The sequence below is a fragment of the Leucopleurus acutus genome (genome assembly GCF_964270905.1).
Source record: "Leucopleurus acutus genome assembly, chromosome: 11".
Taxonomy (NCBI): Eukaryota; Metazoa; Chordata; class Mammalia; order Artiodactyla; family Delphinidae; genus Leucopleurus; species Leucopleurus acutus.
In genome coordinates this window covers 31,518,411-31,541,593 of record NC_139152.1, presented here as the reverse complement: position 1 = coordinate 31,541,593, position 23,183 = coordinate 31,518,411, and the positions used below count along the sequence as shown (strand labels likewise).

At 34.3% G+C, this 23,183-nt stretch overlaps 1 protein-coding gene across 5 annotated transcripts in view; it reads left to right on the top strand.

Moving 5' to 3' along the window:
- Window positions 1-3,458: 3,458 nt before the first annotated feature.
- The window catches only part of ABCD2 (ATP binding cassette subfamily D member 2), a gene marked incomplete at both ends in the record, with an annotated part of 76,189 nt that continues 56,464 nt past the window's right edge, over window positions 3,459-23,183 (top strand). For 2 of the 5 annotated variants that reach the window (XM_082850887.1, XM_082850886.1), the window contains 5 exons: window positions 3,459-4,394; window positions 5,903-6,083; window positions 19,153-19,268; window positions 21,998-22,166; window positions 22,894-22,988. In XM_082850887.1, coding sequence (XP_082707013.1) covers window positions 3,459-4,394; window positions 5,903-6,083; window positions 19,153-19,268; window positions 21,998-22,166; window positions 22,894-22,988 — 1,497 coding nt within the window. Of the gene's footprint in view, window positions 4,395-5,902; window positions 6,084-19,146; window positions 19,269-21,997; window positions 22,167-22,893; window positions 22,989-23,183 lie in introns of all 5 variants that reach the window. The other 3 variants (XM_082850885.1, XM_082850884.1, XM_082850888.1) reach the window with 3 other exon arrangements.

Here is a 23,183-nt window from a genome sequence, read left to right as displayed (position 1 = left end):
ATCCTGCTCTTCCATGGACATTGGTAGTATCCACTTTGACACGGACATTGAGAGTATCTCACTTGAGAACAGAGTAATTTAATAATTATTGCTTAATTTTATTATTATTATTATTTTTATTATTATTATTTTTTTTTTGCGGTACGCGGGCCTCTCACTGTTGCGGCCTCTCCCGTTGTGGAGCACAGGCTCCGGATGCGCAGGCTCAGCGGCCATGGCTCACGGGCCCAGGCGCTCTGCGGCATGTGGGATCTTCCCGGACCGGGGCACGAACCTGTGTCCCCTGCATCGGCAGGCGGACTCTCAACCACTGCGCCACCAGGGAAGCCCTATTTTTAATTTTTATTTACTTTCAATATCTTTGTCTAAGATTATTTCTTCCCTCTTAAGAAAATTTTAATACTTCCCCATATAAAAACATGTAAACTTGACAAGCTTGAGTGGAAATTAGACTGAACTATGTTTACTATAGTAAGCAGTGATTTTCTTTTCCACCTCCCTTTTCTCTAGTTTGGAACTCAAATTAAATTAACATTATCGCTGCTTTAATTGCATCATGCCAGTATAAAAAAATGAAAGAAGTACTTTGACATTCGTAGTTTCTTATTTAAATGGCATATATTCCCAACTGGAATTACCTATCTGGTTTTCTATCATCTCTGCCTTTCCTGAAGGCTTGAGCCTAGTCTCAGATGCTCAAATCAATCCTGGCCTTTGGGGGCAGGGTGGGATAAAGGGTGGGAGTGGAATTTAAGTGGTGATAGTTAGGCCTGTACTTTAGTGGCTTAACAAGTTAAATCTTATATTGACCTTTTCCCTAGTTTTAGTAACTGGACTTCAACCTTCCTTGTACCACATTTCTGGCAAACAAATTTCTCTTCTTGATCATTTTCTTTATACCCAGTTCCTCAGTCTAACAAGGCTTTCACTCCAGGCTTTAAAAGCTTTTTCCTGTACCCCAGCTTCATTACCAGTTGGTAAACTGACCTGCCTACATATTTAGGCCTGCATATTTAGGTCTCTAATTTTCTTTGCTTCTAGATTTCCCACTGCCCTGCTCCTCCCCTGATCTTGTTGTCCTATGCCAGTGATGCAGGCCACTTCCCTTGACTGCCAGCTGCTTTCTGACCCATGCATCCCTCTGTGTATCATGTTCTGCCAGCTGAACATCCTACTATCACCCTCAGTTAAGTTTATCCTGACCCTCCACATGTCCTATCATAGTCAGGAGATGTGACATAAAGAATTAAAATTTATAAATGTAAGGCAGCCTTATTTTGACACATGAAAAGCATGAGATTAGGAACAAAAAATTTTTTGAATATAATCACTATGACACTATGATCTCTATGTACAGACTTAGAAAGTCTTAATGGAATGATAGATTACTGTGCTAATATGGCCAGCTATCAAAGAACCTTGCATGAATTTGCTACTCATGTATTAGTAAATCTGCTGAATTGAATGCAAACAAATGAAAAGAGATCTGTGATGATTCTTGGAACTCATATAGGTACCTGGAAAAGGAGGAGTTTGGAAAGTTTAAGAATACGGTTACTAATAAAAGTGAGGATAGTTCTTTATTCACCATAAACTGAATAATGAAGATCACAACACTGAGGCAAGTTTTATATTCTAGCACAGGGTTTGGCAGACTTCTCTAGAGGGCCAGATAATGAATACTCTGGGCTCTATTTCATCTACCCAGTTCTGCCACTGTGGCTTGAAAGCCAAGAAGTAAATAAATGGGCGTGGCTTGAAAAACAATAAGTAAATAAGTGGGTATGGCTATATTCCAATAAAACTTCATTTATGGACCCTGGTATAAAAATTTCATATAATTTTCACATGTCACAAAATATTATTCTTCTTTTGATATATTTTCAGCCATTTTTTAAATATAAAAACTATTCTTAGCTCATGGGCTATATAAAAATAGGTGGTGGGACAAATGTGGCCCACTGGTTGGGTTGTAATTTGCCAACCTCTGTTCTAGTTTAATGCATATCTTCCCAGGCTTCCAACTGACTAGATATGTGTGTGTATGTTGTGTATGGGGGAACAGGGGCAGTGGAGAAACAAAAATGTTTTTGCATTTTTGAGAATAACTCATCTTTGCCTAAAAACATGCCTTTTACATTTTTAAAAATATCAAAATTTTGCTTGACTGTTTAGCAGCTAAGTTCTCCATTAGGGATGTAGAGAATTTTTTAAAACACTTTTGATTTTTATCAAATAATCAAAATGGAAATGGGAAGTAGCCAGTAGATTATCTGTAAACCTAAACAAAGCAAAAGCTTACAAAAGTCAAAAACTCTTGCAAAATGAGGTAAGATCCTGGAGAAGCTATTTCTACCATCTAACTCCTGTTTGATTCCCAAATGGTTAACTTTTGATTATAAAGTAACATACCTCTAAGTAACAACTCTAAAGGACCCAAGGGGGTGGTAGAAGTGAAACACTGCTCTCATTTATTTAATAGTCACCTTGTAAATAATCACCAATGCATCAGATCTCTATTGCTAAAAATAGCAGTTATGGGGCTGGAAGATTTTCATTATAAGGACAAGTAAACTTTGGAATGGATGCATAGCAAAGAATTATTTTCTATTATACAGAAGACTTATCTCCTATTTATTTACCAAAAAATAGGCTCGACTTGTCTGATAGGTTCTGGGACTTCATGTGAAATTACAGAGACGGAAAAAAAAAATTAATGGGGGAGGGAGGAGTGCAGAAAAACAGATCCAAGTACTTGATACTTTGTTTTTTTCCAGTGCCCCTCCCATTTGTCACTTTCATCTCTCTCCCTTTCAGATTCATTCCATACTCTTTTCATTATATGTTGATCCTCTTGTCTCTCTTCCCTCATCTCCCCAGTTCCTCCTCCCTCATTCGTTTTTAAGCTCTTAGAAATCTCCCTTTCTTTTTGCTCTTCCTCTGTGGTATCTGCTGAAACCTTAGAGAAGTGATGTATTTTCTGAAACTTCTGTGGGTTTCTAAGTGACGCTGAGCATGCTCAGTCGCTAGGGCAGGTTTTGTCGCCAGCAGCTGCCCTGATTCGACCTCTCCAAAAATAAACATTTAACTCTCTGAACTGTTTAAGGATGTAATTCGTTTTGCTCTCTCTTCATTTTCAAGGTTCAAAGGAAAGCGGCGAGGATTCCAGGGGTCCCGTCGCCCCTACAGCCAATGAGGGGCCTGAGAGGGAGGAGCTTGGGGCTGCTTGGTGCAGCTTGAGCTTCTGAGGGAATCATCCTCACTAGACGCAGTGGAGTCTGAGCTGTGCTGCATGTCACAGAACAAAATCTTAAAAAATAAAAACAAAAAACAGAAGAGGAGAAACGCTGCAGAGTATGGAACGCTATAGAACTTTCTGAAACATTTGCTTGGGATTCCCGGGGAGCATGATCTTTTAAAACCAATTCTTTCTGAAGCCGGTTTGGGTAACTGGGAAAATGATACATATGCTAAATGCAGCAGCTGATCGAGTGAAATGGACCAGATCGAGGACTGCTAAAAGGGCTGCCTGCGTGGTGGCTGCAGCATATGCTCTGAAAACCCTCTGTCCCATCATTGGCAAGCGTTTAAAGCAATCTGGCCACTGGAAGAAAAAAGAAGCTTACCCGGCTGCAGAGAATAGAGAAATACTGCATTGCACCGAGGCCACTTGTAAAAAACCTTCGCCTGGAGTGAATGCAGATTTTTTCAAACAGCTACTAGAACTTCGGAAAATTCTCTTCCCTAAACTTGTGACCACTGAGACAGGATGGCTCTGCCTCCACTCGGTAGCTCTAATCTCAAGAACCTTTCTGTCTATCTATGTAGCTGGTTTGGATGGAAAAATCGTGAAAAGCATTGTGGAAAAGAAGCCTCGGACTTTCATCATCAAATTAATCAAGTGGCTTATGATTGCCATCCCTGCCACCTTTGTCAACAGTGCAATAAGGTACCTAGAGGGCAAATTGGCCTTGGCCTTCAGAACTCGCCTAGTCGACCATGCCTATGAAACCTATTTTACAAATCAGACTTATTATAAGGTGATCAATATGGATGGGAGGCTGGCAAACCCTGACCAGTCTCTTACTGAGGATATTATGATGTTCTCTCAATCTGTGGCTCACTTGTATTCCAATCTGACCAAACCTATTTTAGATGTAATCCTGACTTCCTATACGCTCATCAAGACTGCTACATCCAGAGGAGCAAGCCCAATTGGGCCCACCCTTTTAGCAGGGCTTGTGGTATATGCCACTGCTAAAGTGTTAAAAGCCTGCTCTCCCAAATTTGGTAAATTGGTGGCTGAGGAAGCTCATAGGAAAGGCTATTTGCGGTATGTGCACTCCAGAATTATAGCCAATGTTGAAGAAATTGCCTTCTACAGAGGACATAAGGTAAGAAAGAAATTAAGGTGACGGGTGAAATGTGAGACTGTTCAAGCTGCCACTGCAGTGCTAGATACCATCTGTTGTACTGTTGATGGACCCACTTCTTTAGGGTTTTAGATTCTTATGACATTCAAACCTGTATTAAAATATATGCTTCATTACCCTTTTTAATCACAAGCTGTTAAAGAATTATATGTACAGTGCAAACTTTTCTAAAGTTTCATGAAAATAACATTTTCAGCATTCTAAAACAGTCTACTTAGTCTCAGTTATCCAAATATGCTCAGAATTATCTCTAAAGCATTTTCTTAAAACTGAAATCCTAAGTAGATGGTCCTAGAACATTGAAGAAAATATATGTTTAGAAACTAAGTAAACATACTTCCACTGAGATGGAAAATTTAGGATGGTATTGTTTGTTTGTTTGTTTATCAAGAGAAAAAAAAGTGCTTTCATATGAAAGACAGGTGTGACAGTTTTGCATGCCTGGTCCATGATGGAGTTCCTCAGTTCTAAGAAGTGCAGGAGAGTGGCTTACAAATGGCATTTCCATTACTCTTAATGTTCAGTACCATGTTTTGACACAAATTAAAAAAGGTGGTGAAATGAAATTTTGTCTAGCTTAGAGGGAAAAGCTAAGATTAGAGATGAAGAGGAAAAAAGGAGCTCCAGAATGTTATTTTTAAATATTAAAGATTTTCAACATTAAGCAGGTCCCTTAAATAGTTAACCTGATTACATAAACTTGCAGTACATTAAAGACTTTTTAAGGTGATGCATCTGAAATCTTAATACAAATGACTTGGCAAATGAAATAGTAAGTTATTCTAAAGTTGAAATGGTATTATAATTAAAAAGCAGAATTATTTAATTTTGAAACATCATCAATAACAACAAAAAAAGGAATTTTATAGTAGTACCAATCTGAAGAAGAAAATTTAAAGCAAATTTAGGACTCCTATTCCCACTTGAAAATTGGCTTATATGTTGTAGTAATCATATTTATGTCATTCTTGAATCACTGAGCTCAGTGATATAAATTATAGCATGTTGTAGGCTTCTTGCATTTAAGACAAAACCCAGTAAATTGAGTTAATTCAAAAGTGGAGTCTAATTACACATAAACATGTCATGTGTTTATTTTCAGATATTTTTGCTATAATCAAAAAGGATAAGGTTCTAACTGTTTATTCATGTCTTATGGAATATCATTTAATTTTAACACCTTATACATATAAATTTGAAAACATAAGTATAAATCACTTGTATATATTTATATTTAACATTATATTTACTGAATATCGACATTTAAAAAATAATACAGGTGTGATTACAACTAAGTAATGACTAATTCTGACATTAATCTGTATTTATTGGTTGTTAGAATCACAGATAATAGTATACTAAGTAAAACAAAATAATATGTAATTATCTTTAAAGAAAGTCCTCAAACATACGTTATTTATTTTTATAGTTCATACTAGGTTAATTCTTATCTCTTTTTGTCTCCATAGGTAGAAATGAAGCAACTCCAGAAAAGTTACAAAGCTTTAGCAAATCAGATGAACCTCATTTTATCCAAACGTTTGTGGTACATTATGATAGAGCAGTTCTTGATGAAGTATGTTTGGAGCAGCAGTGGACTAATTATGGTGGCTCTACCTATTATCACTGCAACTGGCTTTGCAGATGGTGGTAATGGCATTTATGCTTAATATTAAATATATGTTTCTGATTATTTCTCTTTAAGGTGTCACTGCTGGAGTTATGTCAGTGAATTGTGTAGTCATCATTCTATAGTCCTTAATGGTCAGAAACAATGGCAGACTTTGCAACATCCAGTAATAAGACCAGCAATATGAAAGAAGTGACTCAAAAGACCTTTCCAGTTCTGTGATATTTCAGAAACCTCTGATGTAGTGTTTTTGGGAGATGATCTTGAGCAATTTTAATTATACTGCCTAATATAGAATGATTCTCTAGTTTACAGTTCAACTCAACACAAATTAATACCTTCAAAAGGAGGATAATAGAAAGTCTCCCCATGTGTTGTAAATTTCAGTTCTGCACATAGCATGCATTTAGTCTATAAATATTCTATAACTAGATTTGCCCTGATTTGTGATTTGAATAGTTGGTTGACTACATAAGACAACTAATAATACTGTTTCAGGGAGAGCTTCATGCCATGGAACAAGGTCTCCTCTACTTGTAGGTAATATAGAAAACCTCCTATTTGGTGGTATTGTGGGGATAGGGATTGTCAAGTTTCAGGGGTCTAATTCTATCCTACCACTGTCCCAGTGTTTTTTTTAATCAACATTTTTCATCCTTTGGAACAACTAAGAAAGATAAAGACAAGGAGGACAATATTAAAATGTTATGTAATACTTGAGATGGGAGTTTGGGTCTTAATTGGCAGGACAAAAGGGGATTAATTAAAGAAGCAGCATTTTCCTCTCTTTTTCCAAAGTAAAATATTCCCCCTCCTCTTTAAAAACCACTTGACCAAAATTGGTCTTAGTGTTGAAAGAGCTAGACAAAAACATGGACTTTGTGGTGAGACAGAGCTTTGCTCAAGTCTTTGCTTTCCCTCTTTCTGTCTGTGTCCTTTTAGTCATGTTAATTAAACTGTCTAAACCTCAGTTTCCTCATCTGTAAAATGAGAATCAGAAAGGCTACTTCAGAGTGGGGTGGTGAGGATTTAGTAGAATAATGTATCAAGAGCATGTATCAAGAATATTGACATGGTGACAATTATTGCCTAGAAAACAAAAGGCAACACTAAGAAAAATGTAACAGAATTCACACTATTTTACAGTTATTTTTGGTGTAGAACTAAGTATTAATAGTTATTTGTTTGAAGTCATCCAATAAAAACAAGTAAAAAATTACATATGCTTTAATATTTTAAAACAGTGCTTTAATGCTTTACCAATTCTCACAAAAACACCTGTCAAATTTGAGTCATTCTTAACCTAAAATTGTTCATTTTGGTAAAGTAGGATTTGTCAATCCCTTGTGGTAAGTGCTATACATATACCAAATGTACTGTGCAACTCAAATGTCTAATAGTGTATTTAGACCACTAGGAAAACTGAATTTTATCTGTTTATTTAATGTTTTCAAAATTCGTTTTAATCATTTTTAAAAGCTTCTATTGAAAAAGGCATTGTTAGTATTTTTAGATTTAATCTTTTCATAATGAAATAAAATAAATTGCTTTTTCAAAAGAGTATTAGAGAAAAAAACACAAAAATGTATGGTCTTAAGATTAGTTTTACTAAGAAATTTAACAAAATTGTCAGATATTCATAGTGAATATCTATCCATCAGTGTATGGATATTTTAAAAGTTTCATGTATAATGTATATTAGAAACTACCCCAGTGACAAAATTATGGTGGTGTTCTGTTAGCCTTTGGAAGAACCGGTCTTATTAGAAAACCCTGGAGTATTCAACATAGAACAGAGAAAATGCAGCTATTAATGGTGACAAATTAACCCCACAGAGACCAGTAAGAAGTAAACAATGTATGCAAACAATCTAACAATCTTCTGTAGGTGATGTAATAAGATATTTTAAAATAAATCCTACAAATCTTGAAAATACAATAGTAAATTAAAGAAACAGCGTTAAAATTTTAGATTGAAATTGTGATAATAATCACATTGATGCAAGTGAAAGAAAATAATTCTTAAAGCTTCTTTTCAAAAGAAAATTTTATAAAAAGAAAAGCAATGTAAGAATTTCATAGAAGAATAAAATGAATTCATATGATAATATTAAGAGAGTGTGTCTTGATATCTTCTATAATTTCTAAGGTTACTGTGTGTATGCTTATAATGTTCGTATGTATGTATTTATGAAATATATTTGACTTATGATGACATACCACATGAAAACACTAAGTTATCATTTTACTCAGACAAAATAATTAAGTTTTTTTTTAGATAATGATATTATCTTTGAGGCTTTAGATCTTGGAATTAAATACTATCTATCCTAATCTAGTCTTCAATCTTAATTTATACTTATGCCCTGAGTTGTCTCTTACATTAGAGATAAATTAAGCGCATGATAGTACATATTTTAATGCAAAAATAGATGGGAAAAAATGGATGAATAAGAGGGATGGCAAAGAGGAAAGGGAGAAAAAGCAGAAAAGAGGAAAGAAAGAGAAGAGTAAAGGAAGAAACAGGCCACTGTTCAAATCTTGACTCTGCTATTTAGTAGTTATCCATCCTTAAGAAAGTTACAGAAACTTTATATGCCTCAGTTTTCCTTTCTTAACTATTGGAATAATAATATATATTTTACAGAATTGTTATGAAATTATAAATAATGTATTTCATGTGCCTTGAAACAGTCCATGGCAAATAGTAAGAATTTAGGTGGAAGCAACGGTTAATATTTATTACATTCTTACTATGCGGGCTCTGGTATCAGATTGCCTGGGTTCAAATGCTGGCTCTTTTGCTTATTGGGCTGTGACTTTGGACAAATCATTTAACCTTTTTGTGCTTCAGTTTCCCCATTTCCAAGATGGGGGAAATTATAGCAGGGTTGCTATGAAGATTAAGGAAAATTCCATGTGTAAAATTTATAGCAATGCCTGCATCTTAGGAAATGCTCAGTAGATGTTTGCTGGCCTGATCATTGTTAAAAGAGCAAGGCATTTGAAAGTGATTAGGAAGTTGGAGGTAAAGATGCAAATAGGAGGAATAGCCTACATAAATTGTTTGAGAGGAGAAAAGAAAAACAGTTCTGGAGTAGATTGGTTACACCATCTAGCTACAACTTTAAGTAAAATCTTGCGGTAAGGACAGGATTATGTTTATATTCAACTTCACATTACAAAACTGCATATGGTATCATGTCATTTTCATGTCAGAAGTGGAGCTTACAGGTGATCTAGTCTGGAGCCCCAGGCATGCCTAAGATCACACAAATGGTTAGTGGAAACACTAAGGATAGAAGACATTATGTAGTTCCTTGTGCTTTGCTTTTTTCCCCTTCACTATGCTGCCTCTATATTAGCTATATTAGAACTTATTCTATAAGGGACTTAACTTATTTGAGACCAAGTAATCATGGGAGCAAACGGTTGAAAAAGGCATTGAAATAGTTGATTTTGTATCATCTCTATTATCTGTATAGAGAACATTACCCCTTTATTTGCTTCATATTAAGAGAAAGACTGAAATTATGTGAAGAAAATAGTTACTTGGGAGCTATAATCTCAGTTGTTTAATGTTATAGGCCACTTCCACTTTTCTTCTCTTTATATCAAGAGCAGTTCTGGGCAAGGCCAGGGAAAGCTACTTATAGGTCTCTCCTGCCAGACCTTATTACAGACACCTAACGAGTAGGGAAGAAAGCAGCTAAGCCACTGGCACTGCCAGTGTTGGTAATCTGCTAGTGTGAGGTGGCACATCAGAAGTAGCAACTGAGAGATACTGTTCTTAGGAATAGAACTATATTCTACCCATCACCCTAGTAACATGGGTGATGTTTGTATTCTCAAAATGTACCTGCAACAAGATTCTATCCATAGCTCCTGCTGCATTAGTATGTCTCATATTCCAATGTCAAATTATTCGAATAAAATGTTATATTATAGGTCAGTTTAGATATGATTACTCTCCTGTCGACCAATAACAGTAATTATCAATATATATCAAAGACATACTTTTAGTTGTAAGTAGCTATGCATATATGTAGTTATGATTTTAAAGTATAACACATATCTCAACAAGACACAATCATTAGTGTACCACTCAACCAATTGTCACAAAGTTAAGACATATACATAATCACGACTCAGAAGAAATAGAACCTTACCTTCATGCCAGAAGCCTCCATACCCCTTCCCAGTCCTATCCTCATCATTAGCCCCCCACCCCAACTCCACTTACTCCTGCCCTTGCCATGCCACAGCAAAGATAATTATTTTACTGACCATTCATTAATATTTACTGGTTTTTGAATCTTCTATAAATAGTATCGTATAGTATGCATGAGCATTCTAGTCGCTCCACATCTTTGTCAATGTTTGACATCAGTCTTTTTCGTTTAGGCATTTTTTTCAGCTTAGGCATATGGTGAGTGTATCGTGGTACTTTACTGTGGTCTTAGTTTTAACTTCTTTGATGACCAATAAGATTAAGCACGTTTTATTCATTTATTGGCCATTTGGATAGCTGTTCTTATGAAGTGCTGATAATTTTTAAAATTAATTTTAAATTAGCTTATCTGTTTTTTTCTTATTGATTTGTGAAAGCTGTTATGTATTCTGTAATAAGTCTTTTGTCAGACACACACACACAAAATCTCAAATATCTTTTCCCACTTGATTCTTCCTTTTTCAGTCTCCTAACAGTGTCCAAGAGAACTTATCATTTTAATATAGTTCAATTTATCAATCATTTTCTTTGTGGTTAATGGTTTTATGTCCTGTTTAAGAAACATTTGTCTAACCCAAGGTCATAAAGGTACTCTCCAATTTTATCTTTTAGAAATTTATTGGTTTTTCTTTTCACATTGATATCATCAATCTATTTAGAGTTGATATTTATATATGGTATGAAGTAGGGTAAGGCTATAGTTTTTGCTGAGATTTGTCAAGATGACAAAGGTAAAATGTAAATGAAATTAAATAAGCTCAGATTAGAAAAGCAAAGGATAAAAGTACAAAAGAATAGCCTACTTTTTTAACTTTTAAAAATTAATAGACTTAAACCTGAGTTATAAAATTCTTTCTCATCTTTTCAGTGAAATAGCAACAGATGTGACTGTTTCAGTACATACTTATTATTAGCAGTGATGAAAAGTAGCAGTAAAATGAGCAGATATGTTAACTATTAAATCCTTAAATGTGGAACTTTTGAAAAAATATTTTAAATATTTGGTGAGGAAAATGAAATATGTTTACCTAGGATACAAAATAGGCGAGTGCTTTAGGTCATGAATTTATATCTCTGACACTAAGGAATCTGGCCTTGTCATAGAAGTTATTTGCTTAATGTGTACATGACAAAATACTCTTGCACTGCTCTCAAACTACCTGCCAAAGAAAAACCAGTAGAATAAGTCAAATGAAGTCTTTCCAGAGCTATTTGTAATTTTGTTACAAATTTGTAATTTTGAAAGCATGGAGAAAACCCAGTAGATAATAGTCTGCCAAAGCAACATAGAAATTACCATGCCATACCAAACACCAGTCCATCTGTGCTAGTGTTATTTCTTTTTTGAATTTTATTTTATTTATTTATTTTTATACAGTAGGTTCTTATTAGTTATCTGTTTTATACATATCAGTGTATACATTTCAATCCCAATCTCCCAATTCATCCCACCACAACCCCTGGGCTTTCCCCCCATGTTGCTCATACGTTTGTTCTCTACACCTGTGTCTCTATTTCTGCCTTGCAAACTGGTTCGTCTGTACCATTTTTCTAGATTCCACATACATGCATTAATATACGATATTTGTTTCTCTTTTTTTGACTTGCTTCACTGTGTATGACAGTCTCTAGGTCCATCCATATCTCTACAAATGACCCATTTTCATTCCTTTGTGTGGCTGAGTAATATTCCATTGTATATGTGTACCACATCTTCTTTATCCATTCATCTATCAATGGGCATTTAGGTTGCTTCCATGACCTGGCTATTGTAAATAGTGCTGCAGTGAACACTGGGGTGCATGTGTCTTTTTGAATTATGTTTTTTTCTGGGTATATGCCCAGTAGTGGGATTGCTGGATGGTATGGTAGTTCTATTTTTAGTTTTTTAAGGAACCTCCATACTATTATCCATAGTGGCTGTATCAACTTATATTCCCACCAACAGTGCAAGAGGGTTCCCTTTTTTCCACACCCTCTCCAGCATTTATTGTTTGTAGATTTTTTGATGATGGCCATTCTAACCAGTGTGTGGTGATACCTCATTGTAGTTTCGATTTGCATTTCTCTAATTAGTGATGTTGAGCAGCTTTTCATGTGTCTCTTGGCCATCTGTATGTCTTGTTTAGAGAAATGTCTATTTAGGTCTTGTGCCCACTTTTTGATTGGGTTGTTTCTTTTTTTAATATTGAGCTGCATGAGCTGTTTGTATATTTTGGAGATTAATCCTTTGTCCATTGATTTGTTTGCAAATGTATTCTCCTATTCTGAGGGTTGTCTTTTTGTCTTGTTTATGGTTTCCTTTGCTGTGCAAAAGCTTTTAAGTTTCAGTAGGTCTCATTTGTTTATTTTTGGTTTTTATCCATTACTCTACGAGGTGGGTCAAAAAAGATCTTGTGTGATTTATGTCAAAGAGTGTTCTTCCTATGTTTTCCTCTAAGAGTTTTAGAGTGTCCGGTCTTACATTTACGTCTTTAATCCATTTTGAGTTTAATTTTGTGTATGGTGTTAGGAAGTGTTCTAGTTTCATTCTTTTACATGTAGCTGTCCAGTTTTCCAGGACCACTTATTAAAGAGACAGTCTTTTCTCCATTGTATATCCTTGCCTCCTTTGTCATAGATTAGTTGACCATAGGTGCGTGGTTTTATCTCTGGGCTTTCTATCCTGTTCCATTGATCTATATTTCTGTTTTTGTGCCAGTACCATATTGTCTTGATTACTGTAGCTTTGAAGTACAGTCTGATGTCAGGGAGCCTGATTCCTCCAACTCTGTTTTTCTTTCTGAAGATTGCTTTCACTATTGGGGATCTTTTGAATTTCCATACAAATTGTGAAATTTTTGTTCTAGTTCTGTGAAAAATGCCATAGGTAATTTGATAGGGATTGCATTGAATCTGTAGGTTGCTTTGGGTAGTATAGTCATTTTCACAATATTGATTCTTCCAATCCAAGAACATGATATATCTCTCCATCTGTTTGTGTCATCTTTTTTTTAACACCTTTATTAGAGTATAATTGCTTTACAATGGTGTGTTAGTTTCTGCTTTATAACAAAGTGAATCATCTATACATATACATATATCCCCATATCTCCTCCCTCTTGTGTCTACCTCCCACCCTCCTTATCCCACCCCTCTAGGTGGTCACAAAGCACGGAACTGATCTCCCTGTGCTATGCGGCTGCTTCCCACTAGCTATTTTACATTTGGTAGTGTATATATGTCCACTTTGATTTGTTTCATCAGTGTCTTATAGTTTTCCGAGCACAGGTCTTTACCTCCTTAGGTAGGTTTATTCCTAGGTATTTCATTCTTTTTGTTGCAATGGTGAATGGGATTGTTTCCTTAATTTCTCTTTCTGATCTTTCATTGTTAGTGTATAGGAATGCAAGAGATTTCTGTGTGCTAATTTTGTTTCCTGCTACTTTACCAAATTCATTGATAAGCTCTAGTAGTTTTCTGGTGGCATCTTTAGGATTCTGTATGTATAATATCATGTCATCTGCAAACAGTGACAGTTTTACTTCTTCTTTTCCAATTTGTATTTCTTTTTCTTCTCTGATTGCTGTGGCTAGGACTTCCAAAACTATGTTGAATAATAGTGGACATCCTTGTTTTTTTCCAGATCTTAGTGGAAATGCTTTCAGTTATTCACCATTGAGAATGATGTTTGCTGTGGGTTTGTCATATACGGCCTTTATTATGTTGAGGTAGGTTCCCTCTATGCCCACTTTCTAGAGAGTTTTTTATCATAAATGGGTGTTGAATTATGTCAAAAGCTTTTTCTGCATCTATTGAGATGATCATACTGGTTTTATTCTTCAGTTTGTTAATATGGTGTATCACATTGATTGATTTGTGTATATTTAAGAATCCTTGCATTCCTGGGATAAATCTCACTTGATCATGGTGTATGATCCTTTTAATGTGTTTTTATATTCTGTTTGCTAGTATTTTTTTGAGGATTTTTGCATCTATATTCATCAGTGATATTGGTCTGTAATTTTCTTTTTTTGTAGTATCTCTGTCTGGTTTTGGTATCAGGGTGATGGTAGCCTCATAGAATGAGATTGGGAGTGTTCCTTCCTCTGTAATTTTTGGAAGAGTTTGAAAAGGATGCTGTTAGCACTTCTCTAAATTTTTGATAGAATTCACATTTAAAGCCATCTGGTCCTGGACTTTCATTTGTTGGAAGATTTGTAATCATCGTTTCAGTTTCATTACTTGTGATTTGTCTGTTCATATTTTCTATTCCTTCCTGGTTCAGTCTTGGAAGGTTATACCTTTCTAGGAATTTGTCCATTTCTTCCATGTTGTCCATTTTATTGGCATAGGGTTGCTTGTAGTAGTCTCTTATGATGCTTTGTATTTCTGCGGTGTCCATTGTAATTTCTCCTTTTTCATTTCTAATTTTATTGATTTGAGTCCTCTCAGTCTTTTTCTTGATGAGTCTGGCTAAAGATTTATCAAGTGTGTTTATCTTCTCAAAGAACCGCTTTTAGTTTTATTGATCCTTGCTATTGTTTTCTTTGTTTCTATTTCATTTATTTCTGATCTGATCTTTATGATTTCTTTCCTTCTCCTAACTTTGGGTTTTGTTTGTTCTTTCTCTAGTTCCTTTAGGTGTAAAGCTGATTGTTGATTTGAGATTTTTCTTGTTTCCCGAGGTAGGCTTGTATAGCTATAAACTTCCCTCTTAGAACTGCTTTTGCTGCATCCCATAGGTTTTGGATCATTGTATTTCCATTGTATTTTGTCTCTAGGTAGTTTTTGATTTCCTCTTTGATTTCTTCAGTGATCTCTTGATCATTTAGTAACATATTGTTTTGCCTCCTTGTGTTTGTGTTTTTTTACGATTTTTTCCCTGTAATTCATTTCTAATCTCATAGCATTGTGGTCAGAAAAGATGCTTGATATGATTTCAAATTTCTTAGATTTACCAAGGCTTGATTTGTGACCCAAAGTGTGATCTATCCTTGAGAATGTTCTGTGTGCACTTGAGAAGAAAGTGTAATCTGCTGTTTTCGGATGGAATGTCATAAATATCAATGAAAGCTATCTGGTCTATTGTGTCATTTAAAGCTTCTGTTTCCTTATTAATTTTCTGTATGGATGATCTGTCCATTGGTGTAAGTAAGGTGTCAAAGTCCCCCACTATTATTGTGTTACTGTTGATTTCCTCTCTTATAGCCATTAGCATTTGCCTTATGTATTGAGGTGCTCCTATTTTGGGTGCATTTATATTTATAATTGTTTTATCTTCTTTTTGGATTGGTCACTTGATCATTATGTAGTGTCCTTCCTTTTCTCTTATAACACTCTTTAATTTAAAGTCTATTTTATCTGATATGAGCATAGGTACTCAAACTTTCTTTTGATTACTATTTGCATGGGATATCTTTTTCCATCCCCTCACTTTCCATCTGTATGTGTCCCTACGTCTGAAGTGGGTCTCTTGTAGACAGCATATATATGGGTCTTGTTTTTGTATCCATTCAGTGAGCCTGTTTCCTTTGGTTGGAACTTTTAATCCATTCTCATTTAAGGTAATTATCGATATGTATGTTCCTTTTACCATTTTCTTAATTATATTGGGTTTGTTTTTGTAGGTCCTTTTCTCCTCTTGTGTTTTCTGCTTAGAGAAATTCCTTTAGCATTTGTTGTAGAGCTGGTTTGGGGGTGCTGAATTCTCTTAGCTTTTGCTTGTCTGTGAAGCTTTTGCTTTTTCCGTTAAATCTGAATGAGATCCTTGTCGGCTATAGTAGTCTTGGTCGTAGGTTCTTCCCTTTCATTACCTTAAATATATCATGCTACTCCCTCTGGCTTGTAGAGTTTCTGCTGAGAAATCAGCTGTTAACCTTATGGGAGTTCCCTTGTATGTTAGTTGTCATTTTTCCCTTGTTGCTTTTAATAATTTTTCGTTGTCTTTAATTTTTTTCAATTTGGTGACTATGTGTTCAGCATGTTTCTCCTTGGGTTTATCCTGACTGAGACTCTCTGTGCTTCCTGGACTCAGGTGGCTATTTCCTTTCCCATGTTAGGGAAGTTTTCAACTATAATCTCTTCAAATATTTTCTCGGGTCCTTTCTCTCTCTCTTCTCCTTCTCAGACCCCTGTAATGCGAATGTTGTTGCATTTAATGCTATCCCAGAGGTCTCTTAGGCTGTCTTCATTTCTTTTCATTCTTTTTTCTTTATTCTGTTCCATGGCGGTGAATTCCACCATTCTGTCTTCCAGGTAACTTATCTGTTCTTCTGCCTCAGTTATTCTGCTATTGATTCCTTCTAGTGTATTTTTCATTTCAGTTATTGTACTATTCATCTCTGTTTGTTTGTTCTTTAGTTCTTCTAGGTGTTTGTTCTTTAAATCTTCTAGGTCTTTGTTAAACATTTCTTGTACCTTCTCAATCTTTGCCTCCATTCTTTTTACGAGGTCCTGGATCATCTTCACTGTCATTATTCTGAATTCTTTTTCTGGTACGTTGCCTATCTCCACTTCATTTAACTGTTTTTCTGTCGTTTTATCTTGTTCCTTCATCTGGTACATAGTTGTCTGCCTTTTCATTTTGTCTGTCTTTCTGTGAGTGTGTTTTTTGTTTCACAAGCTGCAGTATTGTAGTTCTTTTCTTCTGATCAGTTTTATTTCTTCTTAACAGAGGCTATCAGTGAAAGCTATTATTCAAACTACTTTTAACCCAAATTCATAAAATCCCATAATTATTTTAGATCATCAGCCAGATTCTCTGAGCCAGAACTATTCTTAGCACTTTAACTGATACAGCAGTTACTATTTTGGTAGCTTGCAAGAATCCTTTGTTAATTTTTTGTGGCTATCTAAATTTTATCCCACATTTAAATGTGTTTAAGAATATCTACATTCTGTTCCCAGCCATTTTAGCCATTCAGGTCTTTCTCTCATCACTTATACTAACAGTCAAAGCCTTTCTTTTTTCATTCTTCAAGGAAACAGACTAACTTCAAGGGAACTAAAGATAGTTTTCTAGAGCAGTACTTAACTCTAGAACTGGGAGGTTCCCATGAACTCATGGTTTTTCTGATACACAAGTAAAATCAGTGCTTAACACCAACCCATACTGTAACTTGACCAGGTTATTATTCAATTGGCATTGCTTGAAATTTCCCTTCTTTGAGACATTGCTTATGCTGTACTTGTGATCTTTTAAAATTGTATGCAGTCTTCAAGGCCTCACTCCCAGTCTACTCCTCCATGAAGCATTTCTTGTCTCTTGCAGAGAAATTATTTTTGCATCCTTCAAATGTGTCATATTAACTCTCCTCATAGGCTGCCCTGCATTGTTATTTGGGAACTTGTCTTCTTTCTCCTATCAAACTGTAAGCTTCCTAAGGAAAGAATCTGAAAATTACATTTAATCCTTGCATATCCTGTAACACCTTGCCTAATTTCTTGTAAATCCTGCTGTTCAGTAAATATCTGCTGAGTGAATTTTACCTTATATTATGCATGGATCTCTTTCAAACTCAGCTGAGCTGTCTATGAGCAAGTAAAGGTGAAAGTATCCAGTAGTTATAGCAGGGCACATGTTAAATATTTGCATGTCATGGAGAAAAAAAAAAAAAACCTTTTCACTGAGATAAATCCAAGCAAAATAAATAGCAAAGTGGGCTCATGGCTATTTATATTATTCTAATTTCTTCATTAATTTACAGCTTTCAATTTAGAATTTTGGTGATAGTCCATAGAAAGACTGGATAGAGAATCAAACTGATGCCAAGATTAAAGTAATGACCTGGAAAGAATAATTTTAAAGAATAATACTAAATGGAGTAGATAATAATAACAATAATAACAATAACACTTAGAGAAAGTAATAACACCTAACATTTAAGAGCAATTATTATAAACTATGGATTAGGCTAACACTTTGTTTACATTTCCCCTTTAAATCTCACAACAACCCTCTGAGATAGAATTGTTTGAGATAGTACTATTAATTCCCTCATTTACACATGAGGAAGTAGCATGGAGAAGATTAGTGGCTTGCTCTACTAACCTTACTACTTGCCAATAAGTAGTAGAGTCTGGACTCTAACCTAGTCTGACTTCTGGCTTTTAACCATAATTCTGCGTTGACAGTAATTTAGGATATTTATCTATCCATCCATCCATTCAATACACATTAAGGAGTATTGTGTTCTAGACACTCTGGTGAGTACTAGGAATAATGAATAAAATACAGTCTTGCCCCTTAAAGAACTTATAGTCCACTGGAAAAACCAGACAAGTGTTTCCAGGGAAACCTGTACTAAAGAGTTAACTCTTTAAGAAAGAGCTTGGCAAAAAAGAAAGTATATTAAAGTCAGAAAATATTATATATGCAAATACCAGAGAGTAAGCAGAATATTGCATGGTTGGGGTGTTGCTAAACTGTAGGGTGAAAGTTGAAACAGGTAGACAGAGCTAGATTATGAGGGTCAGCTACTTTGCATTTCTATTAAAGAAATCACACTTGAAATATTTGCTTAGATTCTAGTTAATGGTATTTTATTGACTGAATCAGTAGTATTTTATTACCTAGCTCTAATAAGGGCAGGACGTTGACTTTGGTAAGGGTTGAAAGAATGCTAAATGAAAATAGTCTTAATTTCTATAGATTTAATTCTTCTAACTCTCCTTCTAGAAAAATAATAAGACAAAGGAAGATTTAAATAAAATCTGGTACAAACACTATTTTTTAAATAATTCATTAATTTCTAGGAAATTGCTGATACTAATGAAAAATTTTCATGCGGTTGTTTTAGTCACAGTCTCATAGTACAAAACAAAACATTTAGTTACTTAAAAAATTCAACAGTTTTGTAATTTGCTTTTAGATCTAGAGGATGATCGAAAGCAAGCTATGGTTAGTGAGCGGACAGAAGCGTTTACCACTGCTCGAAATTTATTGGCCTCTGGAGCTGATGCTATTGAAAGGATTATGTCTTCATACAAAGAGGTACTTGCATTTCTTGTTATCAATTTGATTAAAATAAGATATATGGAAATCAAGCAAAAATGTAAATTACCACATATGTTTATTATTTTGGAAACATCTTTTCTCTACCAAAAATTGCTAAGAGTATAATCAAGATAAAGGACAACAACTCCCAAGTCTATTGCTGCTAATACCTTTCAGTTTTTATACTCTCAATTGTCAACTCCTTTTTCTGTCTATAGTATGACATATTTGCTCTTAAATTTTACTAAAATGTCCTTTGGTATGGATTTTGGAGCCAGAGTGCCTAAATCTAAATTCTTGCTGCAGTATTTACAAATTATATGAACTTGACCTGTTTGTGTCTGTTTCTTCATCTGTAAAATGGGGATAATGATAGTGATGACTTTGTAGAGTTGTTTTGATAGTAAGCACTTTAATAAGTGTTAGCCAATAATATTACTTATATACCTTGCAAACTTTTACTTATACTTCAGGACAAGTCAAGCCTTACCAACCACGTATAAAAAACCCTTTTGTGATTCTACTTTCTTTCTGACTTCCCTGCAGAGTCTGGGTCTTCCTCCTCTGTGTTCATAGTACATCTGATGCTTTATTTACCACATTATAATTATCTGTCTTTTGCATAAGACGCTGAGTGGAAAGCAGGAACTATCTTATTCATCTTTACATTCCTAATATCTATTTTAATGCTTGGAATATTGTATATGGTCAGTAGATATTTGCTGAGAGAATGGTAATAAGACCTACAGATAGCACAGGGTTAAGATTAAAAATCACTTTATTCAATTCAGATATTAAATAATATTCCCATGGACAGTCATTCTCACTATTAATTACTCTTGTGGCTTTTGTATCAATATAAATTGCCAGAGCATCATTATAAATTTAGCTACCTATTAAATTATCCTTGAATAAATTATATAAGATAGTTGCAAAGTTTGTGATTTGCTGACAAAACTTTTCAATCTCATTTAACAACTGATTTGTTGAATTGGGTTTTTTTAAAAAAGGTAAAACCAGTTGTTTAGGGCCACAAAGCAAGACAACTCAATTAAAACGTTTTTTTCAAATAGTAATTTTGATAATCTGGAGACACAGTTTTGGGGATAGCTTTTTCAGCTAATAAATTACTTATTATTAAAGTTAAATGAGAAATCAAAATTTTTATATATCTCACATTCAATTCATTTTGCCTGTATGTACATTGAATCATAGAACTTTTACCTCTAAAGAATCTTATTACTCCTGTGAAAGCACATGAAAGCATCATGGATTCTCCACTAGCTCTAGAGGGAACAAGGTTTCTTTTTAGACAAACCCCCTTGTCTTATATCCCAAAGTAATTTGTCCACAGTCACATTCTCATTTCTTTTTTTTTTTTTGACACTCTTTGTCCATTCATCCCTGCATCCTGGTCTACTAACTCAATGCCCCCTGCCTTTCTTTAATTGACCTCCACATTTGTTTCAGACTTTTTTAATGCAACTATATTTACTTAGGTTTCTTTTGGATCCATATTTTGTTAATCCTTAGTTCTGATTTCCTCTACTTGGGAACTCAAGAGATTCTTCTAGATAACAGTTTAGAAATTATCCTATATAATAGCTATAACATTAATATATAGAAATGAAATACTAATCTAATTATAGACCTCTCACACAGTAGAGACATGTGGTAGAAAGCTTTTAACAATAATACCTGCTCATTCACTGTTTAAGTTTTGCACACACAAAAATCTTACACAATGTTGGTAATGTATTAGTCCATAGTTTATTGTTTAAGAGACATTTATTAGTGACATGCCTTGCTTATTGATACCAATTTCCTACTAAACAGTTCTGTAAGGGAATGGTTTTTGTTGCTTCCTTTTCACTGAGAAAGATGGTCTTGACAGGCCATGAGTCACCTTTCAGATGAGTCACCTTGATAACAAGGTGTTCTTTTAATAGAAAAGCAGCAGAGATTCAACCTAAATTGGACAACTGGCAGAATAGGAGCAATATACCACTCTATTGAGCCTTTTGAACTAAAGCAGAGATTTATCTCATCTAGAAAAAAAGTCATATTTAATATTTTTCTTTGGGCATATAAATCATGTTTGGCTTGAAAAGAAGCTGAATTTTGTGGGATTTGGACTGAAAAGGATTTAAAGCTTTTCACTGAGGTCACACCCAATATTGGTATGCACTAGCAGGGGTATTTTCTCTGACTAAACTTAGGAATTTTGACAATCAGTTTGACTAAGAAATGTCATTTCATAATAAGAAAAATATGCATTTTTCTTCTATTTAAAATCTATTTTTAATTGAAAAAAGATATCAAAATAAAGAATCATTATTTCACTGAATGGATTTAAGCTTTTCACAAAACTTCTAATTTCTGGAAATCAAATTTTCTTGCAAACAGGGGCCAAATCAGAAAATTGATTGAAAGATTTTTAAGTCTCACTAATATTCTGAAGTCTTTACATTTCACTTTGAACCCTGACGTGAATGAATAATTTTTATGTGTTTTTTAATTCCAATCAAACTTAAGCTGTCAACTTGCTATGCTGCTTTCTTGGTAAGTTTTTTAGTGTTACTGGCTTTAGTTATCAGATGTACTATCTACTTTTCAAGTATAATAAAATATGATCTTTAACATTAAATCAAGAAGCTTATATGATTGCATATTTGTTTAAAAGTCTGTCTTGAGTATACTGTTTTATCTCCCTATGTTGGTTTTAGATAACTGAATTAGCAGGCTATACTGCTCGAGTATACAACATGTTTTGGGTCTTTGATGAAGTAAAAAGAGGCATTTATAAGAGAACTGCTGTCTTGCAAGAGTCTGAAAACCATAGCAAGAGTGGAGTTAACATAGAATTACCCCTCAGTGAGACATTGGAAATCAAAGGTATTAAACTCAAATGTTTTTATATTTTTTCTATATTTAAATGTTTATCAACAGAACCAAAGTTTTTTAGAAGATAGCTTTGAACAGATGTAAGGAACCAACATTTAGTTATTTAAACAGTTATTCCTAAAGTTAGTGTTGCATTTTGAGAAGTAGTGACTAATGTTACCATAAAAAATATTATGCTACTTTTATTTAGGACAAAATGTCTAGAATTATTTTTAGAAACTGCACATATGGCAAAATGAATTGTTTGCATTTAAAATTCAAATAACAGAATTAGAGCTAATGTCATACTGTTCTCCATCATTCTGTCATTTGGTTTGGTTATTATAGTTTTAAAAATTAGTTTTCTATGTCTTAATTTCCTTTTTACAACTGTTTTTTTCTATAGGAAAGTTTAATTGAGAGAAATAAGTAGTTATAAACAGTGTGGCTGGGTTATACCAGATAGAGTTTAGCTTTGCTCTTATTATGATATTAACATCATATTACAGTAAAATAATATTTCTGAGAAAGATTTTCCAAATAGATATGTCAAAATGTGCAAATTTACATTAGACTTTCTTTAGATATAGATGTCTATATTTACATTTATTTCTATGATTCATTAATGTGAATTATCTTTATAGTGAATTTATCTGTTATGCTACATTATACTTTAAGTTATTTAATTAGCAATAACACATGATAGCTTTTGAAACTTAAACTCTTCCTTAACTTATAGGAAAAGTTATTGATGTGGATCATGGAATTATTTGTGAAAATGTTCCCATAATTACACCAACGGGAGAAGTGGTGGCTTCCAAGCTAAAGTTCAAAGTAAGATGATATTCAAGAATCTTCTGATTGTTGCCAACACAATAATACAAAACAACTCAGAATTCATGTACTTTATATTAAATACTTGGAGGAGCATATGGAAAGGAGGGGAAATCGAGAAAGGTATGCATAGAGGCTCAATTACAGAAGCAGTTACTTCCTCAGAAAGCAGAGAGAAAGAAAAATTTGATTTCT